At 43.8% G+C, this 11,100-nt stretch overlaps 1 protein-coding gene and 1 non-coding gene across 2 annotated transcripts in view; both read right to left on the minus strand.

The window, feature by feature from the left end:
* The window catches only part of LOC125237747 (phosphatidylinositol-3-phosphatase SAC1), a 32,195-nt gene extending 21,209 nt beyond the window's left edge, over window positions 1–10,986 (minus strand). Inside the window, exons 1-9 of the mRNA XM_048144918.1 lie at window positions 10,870–10,986; window positions 6,601–6,695; window positions 5,534–5,652; window positions 5,061–5,153; window positions 4,556–4,687; window positions 3,913–4,021; window positions 2,453–2,568; window positions 1,647–1,871; window positions 1,111–1,278 (exon numbers count right to left, since the gene is read on the minus strand). Of these exons, the coding sequence (XP_048000875.1) occupies window positions 1,111–1,278; window positions 1,647–1,871; window positions 2,453–2,568; window positions 3,913–4,021; window positions 4,556–4,687; window positions 5,061–5,153; window positions 5,534–5,652; window positions 6,601–6,695; window positions 10,870–10,907 (1,095 nt within the window). The 5' untranslated portion in view covers window positions 10,908–10,986. The remainder of the gene's footprint in view (window positions 1–1,110; window positions 1,279–1,646; window positions 1,872–2,452; window positions 2,569–3,912; window positions 4,022–4,555; window positions 4,688–5,060; window positions 5,154–5,533; window positions 5,653–6,600; window positions 6,696–10,869) is intronic.
* Trnaa-cgc lies at window positions 5,220–5,291 on the minus strand. The gene has a single exon. It is a non-coding gene; the product is annotated as a tRNA-Ala (tRNA).
* Window positions 10,987–11,100: the final 114 nt, after the last annotated feature.

The raw sequence follows: 11,100 nt of genomic DNA on the forward strand, positions 1-11,100 counted from the left end.
TAACGTACCTGTTCATGCGCTATCCTGTCTATAAGCACATTGAGCCGGTCGTAGCGCATGCCACGGCACTCAGTGTGGAAGTCGAAGGGTTCGTAGCGGACGCTGAGCAGTGCTACGCAGCCGCGCTAGGCCGTAGCACATATGTCTATGCACCATGTAGCGTACCTGTTCATGCGCTATCCGGTCTATAAGCACATTGAGCCGGTCGTAGCGCATGCTGCGCCACTCCGTGTGGAAGTCGAAGGGTTCGTAGCGGACGCTGAGCAGTGCTACGCAGCCGCGCTAGTTCGTAACACTATGTCTATGCACCATGTAGCGTACCTGTTCATGCGCTATCCGGTCTATAAGCACATTGAGCCGGTCGTAGCGCATGCTGCGGCACTCCGTGTGGAAGTCGAAGGGTTCGTAGCGGACGCTGAGCAGTGCTACGCAGCCGCGCTAGTTCGTAACACTATGTCTATGCACCATATAACGTACCTGTTCATGCGCTATCCGGTCTATAAGCACATTGAGCCGGTCGTAGCGCATGCCGCGGCACTCCGTGTGGAAGTCGAAGGGTTCATAGCGGACGCTGAGCAGTGCTACGCAGCCGCGCTAGTTCGTAGCACATATGTCTATGCACCATATAATGTACCTGTTCATGCGCTATGCGCTCTATAAGCACATTGACCCGGTCGTAGCGCATGCTGCGGCAGTCCGTGTGGAAGTCGAAGGGTTCGTAGCGGACGCTGAGCAGTGCTACGCACTACGCAGCCGCGCTAGTTAGAAGCACATATGTCTATGCACCATGTAGCGTACCTGTTCATACGCTATCCGGTCTATAAGCACATTGACCCGGTCGTAGCGCATGCTGCGGCAGTCCGTGTGGAAGTCGAAGGGTTCGTAGCGAACGCTGAGCAGTGCTACGCAGCCGCGCTAGTTCGTAGCACATGTCTATGCACCATGTAGCGTACCTGTTCATGCGCTATCCGGTCTATAAGCACATTGAGCCGGTCGTAGCGCATGCCGCGGCACTCAGTGTGGAAGTCGAAGGGCTCGTAGCGGACGCTGAGCAGTGCTACGCAGCCGCGCAAGTTCGTAGCACATATGTCTATGCACCATGTAGCGTACCTGTTCATGCGCTATCCTGTCTATAAGCACATTAAGCCGGTCGTAGCGCATGCCACGGCACTCCGTGTGGAAGTCGAAGGGCTCGTAGCGGACGCCGGGCAGCGCCGCCGCGGCCACGGCGGAGCGGAAACCCCTCTCGAGAGCCTCTTCTTTGCCGCAGTGGTCGATCTGTTGATGTAATTATATAATGAATTACGTTAACAAATTTAAAATAGGTTTCATTAGCAAGTGACGCAGTCTTTTAGAAAAAAAATTTTTCATAAAAAAATATGTGGTCATCAATTATCATGACGCTTTCATGTAAGACTGTAAGTACCCTTAAACCATAAGCAAGTGAGAAAGTCCTTTAGAAAAGCATACCCTTTCTCACTATTTTTAAAAGGTTGCATGTAACTGGACACCCACTTTGTTAGTTTCAGTCACACGAACTACTATTCTGTACCAAGTTCAGTGGTTTGGTGGCTTGTAGGTATTTCATGGAGTACCTCAAGGCACAACATTAGGACCTATAGTATTCCTTTTAGACTATTACTTACCAAATTTATTAAAACTTGACTTCCATAAAGCTGTTGCTGTTCCTTCACATGTTTAGTATACGCAGCGACATGATCTTCATGAGCCAACGTACATGCTGGCTTGTACTTGATGTTAGGATACTGGGACCAGAAGAGTGGGATGGAACCACGGGTTTGTACGAAGGAGGATTTTTCGCCGTCTCGCTCGATTATTTGCTCTGTTTCTACGTAGTTCGCTACGTTACCCTGTAATAATTTTTTTTTGTATTTTTGTACTAGTTATTACATAACTAAAAATAAATATAACACATCTAAGAAATTAGAAAATAATAATTAAAACCACTATCATTTACGGGCAATTTAAACGCGACCATTTTGGCGCGCTCAATCGAGTGTACTCTGACGTCACACGTCTGGCCGTACACAGGAGTGGGAGCGAGAAAAGAATGACTCTCTCTCGCTCTCATTTGACTAGCACAGAATTTGTGCGGGAATTTAAAACACTTCGGAAATTGAAAGAAAAAAAAAAGTTTCAGCAACACACAATATGGCAAGTTAAAGCATGTAGAAATTGAGGTTCTCTGACCACTACGTTCTGTTCTCTCTAGACCACTATAGAACCATGTTGCATTGACACCGTGCTTTATTTGCCATAGAAGTCAGTTTGACTTTTACTGTGAAAGGGTTCTACAGTGGTCTAGGATTCAGATTGGTTGACTGTACAAGTAAAGTTACACTAACACTTTCTCTATTTACTTTCTTAGTATTCACGGAGTGCTACAAAGGCACAATTTTAGGGCCTATACTGTTCTTCTGTCTGTACATACCTCAGCATCGACTCCTCGCATGAACAGCCTTGTGCCAGCGCGGGCCACGCTTCGCCTCGAGACCACAGACCACGTGAGCCTGTGTCCATTGACGATCACTTTGTTTATCGCTACGACTGGTATTGCATTAAGGATACTATTAGAACTTGCAAATATAAATTATAAACAATAATAGAGAAGCGAATCTAGGCTTTGAAAGTTTGCATACACCCTTTTACTAAGCATTGAGTTTAAATTAAATTAATTAAAATTTATTTATTTCAAGTAACACAACTCATAATTTACAATAAAATATAAAAATACACAGACACAACACACATACTAAAAAGTCAAGCAGCTGTGATTGACACACTGTTTAAAGACAGTTTTCGTTAAATGTGATTTAGCAATATTTTCTTGAATGTTAATAATTTAAATTAGATACTAGTAAAACCACTAAGCTTAGAGCCTTAGTTACTATCTACAGCATAAAATTTCCAATAAAAAATGTCAGAAATATAATGCCAACTTTGGGAAATTTACATTAATTGTCATTTTCGCGCTGACGCTGTAACGTCATCGCCCAAATCAATTGTTTAATTTTATTTTAATTATTGTTCTGTTTATTTTCTCTCTTTTTTGTTATCTAAGTTTCGTGACGAACTGCTTTTAATGTAATGTCATGTAAACATGTTTTTTAGTAAAAACATGTTTACATGACATGTTAGTATAAATAAATAATTTTATTAGTCCCCCATAATACCATTCCATATCCCAAAGCTGACGCAACACAAGCACGGTTAGCCAAAGCTGACATAACTTTTGGCATGTTTTTACAAGCTTTTAGTTACTTTCACCTAACCCTTCGTGTCTGTAATCAAATCTTACAAGTTAAATTTGACCCACTTCCCGGTTTCCGATTGAGCTGAAATTTTGCACACATATGTAAATCACGCGACAATGTAATATTATGGTATCATGGAGCTGATCTGACGATGGAGCAGAAAGGTGGCCATAGGAACTCTGTATTGAAACGTCGTATCCCCATCGAGTAATGGGTTTTTAGAAACGTCTCGGAGAGCAGTAGATGATTGTTGAAAAGTGACGTCGGCGATAATAGCTTGTGCCAAAAATGAAATTTTAGCGAAAAAACTTAATTTTAGTTTATTAAGTAAATCGTCATCGCTCGGCGAGGAACTGTAATTAGCTCGCGCTATCATCACGTCTCATGATTCTGGTGGGACCAGCCGGCGTATCATGCTTCCAATTTTATCACTTGTCCACGTGGATAAGACAACTGTCACTCTCACACTGACATACTTGCCAAAGCGTGCCGGATGCTTTATCCACGTGGATAAATGATAAAATTGGGATCATAATACGCCGGCAGTGCCTTAAATAGGCCAAATTTGAAAGCCAGACTTCACCATATAACACACTTTACCCTATTAATAATTATTAGATTGTTCAGTAAAGGATACAGCCTTGTATGAGGGGCAGTGCGAACCTGGCGAACTGCATATGTGAGTAGTCGCGCAGCAGGTGCCCGTTCCACAGGAAACGGTTGTCGGCCCGGGACGCCATTGACATCTGTACAGAATAAATAAATAAATAAATATTGAGACACCTTACACAGATCAACTTACCCCCAAACTGAGCAAAGCTTGTACCATGGGTGCTAAGAGACGATATACATACTTACATAGATAAATACATACTTATATACATAGAAAACATCCATTCCATGACTCAGGAACAAATGTGAATGTGTTTGGTAAAACGACCCACTTTGTCGGTTACAATTAAGGCGAGATTATGTATTCTTTATATAAATAAACTGACAAAGCGGCTTTATAGCAATCGACAAAGTGGGACATCACACAAATAAATTACCTTACCGGGATTCGAACCCAGGACCGCGGCTTAGCAGGCAGGGTCACTACCGACTGTAATGTACTGAACTGTATGGAGCATACGCTCGTGTTGTAGTGTACTGAACTGTATGGAGCATACGCTCGTGTTGTAATGTACTGAACTGTATGGAGCATACGCTCGTGTTGTAATGTACTGAACTGTATGGAGCATACGCTCGTGTTGTAATGTACTGAACTGTATGGAGCATACCGAGTGGAAGTCCGCGGCGACAGAGTGTAACCGCTGCAGTGTATGAGTGACGTCGTATCCGTACGAGAAATACATTCCCGGAGCGTCGAGCGCCGCGCGAACCATACGCTCATATGTGTTGTTATCTTCTATCTGAAATATAAGAAAAATTAAGAAACATAGCCAAATGCACAAACGCTTAAGATAATATAGTTATCGTAGCAAGCTATCTCTATCGCTCTTCTATATTGGCGGGACAGAGCCAGTTTGCATTTTCGGCGTCAACGATTGTCATTTCAGCCAAGGCTCGGAAACCGGTTTTTACTAAATATCAGAATTTTTTCTAACCTACTAAAATAACATACATACAACATACATACAATCACGCCTGTATCCCATAAAGGGGTAGGCAGAGCACATGAAACTACTAAAGCTTCAGGGCCACTCTTGGCAAATAAGGGGTTAAAAGAAAACGAAACTGTGGCATTGCTACTAAAATAAATAAATGAATAATGATAATAATCACCTGTTTGTTGGTAAGATGGGTGGTGGACCTGGCGTAGGGAATGATATCCGTGCCGGCCAGTTGGTAGATATCGTGGCCATTTAGTTTGCCGATCTGAAAAACGACATATTTACAAATTGAAATAGATATCGCACACGAAAGAAAAAAAACGATAACTGGTGGCCGAGCCGGGAATCGAACCCGGGTCTTCAGCTTGCGCGGCTAATGTCTTTACCACTAGACCACCCGCCCGCCCTATTTCAATTTATAATTTGACTACTAGTGTGACTACTTGAAAAAAGAACAAATCAAAAAATATTCAATAAAATAATTTGATTTCCTGAACCTTCGTGCCTTGAAACCCCCGCAACGCTCAAGATTCCACTATTGGAATCTTTCGTTTGCTCGGGTATCAATATTGGCACGGTTAAACAACTACTTTCCCCCCTTGTAAAACAAATAACTATTGCATTAAGGTCAAAAATGTTTCTCACCAGTATCCTATATTTGGCGACCACTAGATACAGTCCAGATATAAGCTTTATGGAGCCGAGGAACCCGCAGACAGGCTTGTACGCGTTCTCTGGGATCGGGATCTTCACAGTGCCATAAGCTGTCAACAAAATAACATTAAGAGGGACAATCCTCCTCCTTGCGTTATCCCGGCATTTTGCCACGGCTCATGGGAGACTGGGTTCTGATTTGACAACTAATCCCAAGGTTTGGCGCACTAATTTTACGAAAGCGACTGCCATCTGACCTTCGAACCCGAAGTTTCCTCACGATGTTTTCCTTCACCGAAATATTAAATGACATTTCGCACATAAGTTCCAAAAAACTCATTGGTACGAGCCGGGGTTCCAACCCACGACCTCCGGTCGAAAGTCGCACGCTCTTACTTCTGGGCCACCAGCGCTTTTTAAGAGGTGACAATCACTTTTCCATAAAAAGAACCCTGAATATTGACATTATGAGAAATATGTTTATAATAGAGATGGGCCCAATATTCGGTACATATTCGGTATTCGGCATATTCGGCCGAAGAGTTCGGTTACATTGCCGAATATTTACCGAATAAACAAAGTAAATAAATAGCGTAAGTTGTTTCGTAATTCGTAATTCATCGAATAATGACATCATTTTTCAGCATTCTAATCTAAGGAACCACCAAAGGGAGTTAAAAATGCGTTAAAATATAAGTTCGGAACCGAATATTCGGCCGAATGTTCGGTTTGGTAACAGCTGAACCGAATGTTCGGCCGAATATTCGTATTCGGAAAAGTCCGTATTCGACCCATCTCTCTAGTTTATAATATGTATATGGAATCAGGAGTTACTTTGCGGAAATCCATAATAATCAATCTTTGATAATCTGCAAATAGATAATGTGCTCGTCAATCAGTGCTAACCCATTAAACTTACTAGCCTATTTAACACATGTGAGAGAATATTCCCCAAACAAATGTTCTCGGGAATGACACCAATCTAGATAGATGACAGAAAATCAGTTTCAGAATGGTCAATTGGTCATCCTTTTTCATTTACAGGAGACCTGCCTTACCTTTCACGGAAGCTTCTCCAGACACCCTGTCAATGACGAGTATCTCTGTAGGATTTATGGTGGGCTCCAGGTAGAACTTATCCGATGTTGTATATCTGAAACAAAGAAAGGTTTTAGTTACCTACTTTTAACACCTTATTATGGAACAAACAAAATAACTCATCGGATCATTGCCTGAAAGGTAAATACTGCTAATTTTAGTTTTGGACTGTACTGCAATTTTAGTAATAAAAGAGTTACTACTACTAAACTGTACTACTATAATAATGTCTTCGGTTACCGCAATAGTTACTCATGAAATAAAACTATGGAAACGGATTATATTGCGTATAATGAATTCACAAATTCATCCCGACATATTGAACAGTTTACAACATTTGTGGTCAACTAGCAGTAGCGACGTGTAAAAATTTTTGTTGGTAAAGCCGGAGGGGTTTTTGGGACCTGTTTTGTATGGACTTCTACAGATACTGCAGAATTTTAGGGAACCCGATGGGAATCGAGTTGTATCGACGCTACGCCACTGTCAACTAGTGGACAGCATTGGTGGTTGTGGTTGTGGTGTGGTGGTATTATGCTAATAAAACCCACATACTTCTTATTTGAATCATTTATACTGTAACAGTAGCCGCTACCTGCAACTTTCAGTATGCAATTTTAACCTCCTGGCCCTGGTGCCCTCGTACAAGTATATAAGTTTTGAACTTTTACAAGAATAAAAAAAAGTTCTAAATTCAAAAGCACAATAATTTGCCAGGGATTCACGAGGATAATGATTGGTAAAAAGTAAAAGGTCCTTTTCTCGGATTCTGTTTCTAAAGTGTTTCCATATTTATTCAGGTTCTTCTTCTTATCGTGTCGAGGTTCCTTTCTTATACAGTAGATGCCCAATAGGCAGCAGCATTAACAGCCCTGGGTGTAGCGTCTCTCAGGTCGAGCTCCGAGCAGTGATGCGGGCACGCGGGGCAAGCCAGTAGGTGCGCCATGGTTTGCGGCGCTGTGTCGCAGGTGCATTGGGTCGAAGGGCTGCGGAGCAATCCCCATTTGGCCATGTTTTGCTTACAGCGACCAACTTGGGACCTGAGCCTGTTTAAGGACTTCCAAGTTGGCCAAGGTTCTTTATGGCCAGGCGGTAGTTGCTCAGAGGCTTGCACGTATACGTCTGATGGAGGGCAACGGGTCTGCCACAGCGAGCGGCGCACATCAGACGGCTCGCCCCGCAAGGGGCTGGTGTTCCGCATGAAGCTTCTGCGGCTTTTAAGACGGGCAGCAGGCGGGATATATCCATATAAGGGGTGGCGCTGGTCGTTCTCCTGTTTGTGTTTTTCGACGGCGCAGGACACCTCTCTACGGACATCGGGAGGTGCCACACCAGCTAGCGGGTACAGCTTGTTGAGCGGGGTCGGTTTGAGACAGCCTGTGATGGCACGGCAGGTGTCGTTAAGTGCGGTGGTAACGAGGCTAGCATGTGGGGATCGGTGCCAGACTGGACATGCAAATTCGCCCGCAGAGAAGCACAGAGCCAGGCCGGTGGTACGTAAAGTATGTGCAGATGCGCCCCAGCTTGTTGAGGTTAGGCTACGTAGCAAGTTATTCCGCGCGCTAACTTTCATGCGAGTGTTAGTACAGTGTGCCTTGTAGGTTAACGCTCTGTCCAGCGTTATTCCCAGATAACGCGGGTGCGGGCAGTGCTCAAGCGTCGCTCCGTCCCATTTGATATGTAGAGGCCTATTTGCATGGTGGTTGCGCAGGTGGAACGCACAAGTCTGAGTTTTACTTGGGTTGGGCCGGAGGCAGTTAGCCCTGTAGTAAGTGCCAAGTTGTTCTAATGCCACGGTTAAGGTTTTTTCTACATCCTCAAAGGAACGACTCTGAGCTGCTAGCGCTAGATCGTCCGCGTAGAGGAAACGTTGGGTGCCTGCTGGGCTTGGCTGGTCGTTTGTGTATATGTTGAACAGGATTGGCGCTAGCACGCTGCCTTGGGGAAGCCCGTTCTTCTGGCGCCGCCAGCGGCTTTTTCCTGCGTTTAGATGGACCTGGAAACAGCGGTTCCGTAGTAGCTCTCCGAGTACACGAACGAAGCCTTCGTCTTGGGTGACGTTTGCAACTTTAGCGAGTAAGGTTTTAATGTTCACGGTGTCGTAGGCTGCTGATAGATCGACAAACGCCACGCCCGTGACCATGCCAAGCTCGAAACCGTCCTCAATGTGTTGCGTCAGTTTTAGTGTCTGGCTCGTACATGACTTTCCAGGGCGAAAGCCCGCTTGTTCATCGATGAGGATTGGATCTACTACTTGTGTCAGCCGGTTAAGCAGTAGGCGCTCGAACAGCTTGTAGGTGTGGCATAGTAAGGAAATAGGGCGGTAGCTTTTGGCGTCGTCAGGGAGTTTTCCAGGCTTCAACAGCGCGACTATTTTTGACTTACGCCACACTTTGGGTATGTTGAGTGTCACTAAACTGTCGTTAAAGAGGGCCAGCAGCCAGGACGTCGCCACAGGTCCCAGATGTTTGAGTTGTTCCACTGTGAGATCATCCAGGCCTGACGCTTTTCCAGTTTTCATGTTTTTAATAGCAGTTGTGAGTTCGCTGACGGTAAATGGTCTGCTAACGCTATGGTTAGTGTTTTCCTGAAATACCGGGTCCGTTAACCGGGGTCTAGGTGTACGGTGAGGTGTCTTGCCATTGAGTAACAGTTGACTTGCAATCTGGTTAGCCGTGATCATGCCTGGGCGCGAGCTCGGGGGCGGTTCACCAGTGAGCTTGTGGAGAGTAGACCAGGCTTTTTTGCTGTTATGTGTCAGGTCAATATTACAAACGATCTCTGCCCATTTTTCTCTGCGAGACTTAGCCAGTTCAACCATTAACTCTGCACCTTTTTCTATGGTTTCGGCAGAGAAAGGGTCATTTGTGTATAGGGCTTCATAGGACTGCAGCAGTTTTGACGTCGTTGGGTTGAGACCTGGAATATAGCTTGACCGGCAACCTCTGGGTATCGATTGACGTGATACGGAGTGTACAATCCTGACGAATTCCTCATAATTAGCGGCTACGGGTAGCAGAGGGCGTAGCATTTTGTCTATGTTCGCAGTGTATTTAGGCCAATCGGCTTTCGCAAAATTAAAACGCCGTCGGAACGGGACTTTGATGGGCTTCACAACTGCTTGGATCCGGCACATTATGGGTCTGTGTTGCGTTCTGGGGATTGGAGTGCAGACAGTTTTGGAGCACTGCGAGCTAATGCTTTCGCCGACGAAGATGAGGTCAGGATTGTAGCTACGTCGCCAGCGACTGCTGTTAAACGATCCAGGTAGTTTGGGGTTGTGAAGAAGAACGAGGCCGTTTGCTTCAGCCCACGCTTCAACCGCCTCGCCGTCGCAGTTTGTTTCACGGTAGCCCCATGTGGTATGATGGCTGTTGAAGTCACCGACAACTAGTTTGGCCTGGCAGTTAGTCTTGCCTCCGAGAGCCCAGGGCTGAAATGGTTGAGTGGGCGGTTTGTACACGGATGTAATTGTGCACGAGCCGATATCTACTGTGATGACTTCCATTGTGTTCTGACATACCGAAGAAGAAGAGACCACAAGTTCTGGTTTGGCAAAGATGGCGCTACCATGTTTCGGGTGTGGTATTTCTGCTATCAAAGTCAGTCCAGGTATTTGCGGCCTAGTTTGTTGTGGAGTAGTGCTTTGTCCTGTGAAAAGCCCTCTATGTTGATAGAGATGACCGTCAATGCTGGCTCTGAGAATATTCAGGTTGAAACATGATGATAGCAGACACACAGACAGAATTATTAGATAGATTACTTTATTATTTGGACCAACAACTTTGTCCACAATCATTTTTTCTTTTATAATTATGAAAAATAAACTAAGTTCACTAAATTCACATTTTTCTGTATTTAAGATATGCTTTACACGTCTCTATCGAAATTGATAAGCTAGAAGAGCTTTCATTATAGTTAAGGAACATTACGTTAGGTACAAGACTGATCTCTCGCAAATGTCTATCTTTTGTACCGCTCATTACGACACCTAATTAAATGCCTTTTAAGGAATTCTAAAGGAACAATACATTCCAGATAATAAAATACTACCATAAATTAAGTAATTAACCTTTATTTACTAATAATAAACTATTATTTAACACGATATCAATGAAAACAAGATAACTGTGACAGATGTGATTCCAATTTTAAGAAGTCCTACAAATAGGGTTCTTTTCCCAAAGGACATTACATAGCTTTATTTAGAAATATTGTTTGTTACTTACAGTTTAATATCATCGTGAATTAGTAGCTGGTCTGCCATTATCAACGATTTCTATTAAATTTTCTTTGCTGCAAACACATCACCCGTGATGACTGCACTGCACTGACAGCTCTCAAATATGTTCGGTTCAGAAATGATGTAATTATGATTACATGATATGAATATGCTATATGTAGCGTAGGTACTATATCAAATTGAAATATGCATATGGAAAATAGTAGATAATTATAAT

The sequence above is a fragment of the Leguminivora glycinivorella genome, chromosome 22 (genome assembly GCF_023078275.1).
Source record: "Leguminivora glycinivorella isolate SPB_JAAS2020 chromosome 22, LegGlyc_1.1, whole genome shotgun sequence".
Lineage (NCBI taxonomy): Eukaryota > Metazoa > Arthropoda > Insecta > Lepidoptera > Tortricidae > Leguminivora > Leguminivora glycinivorella.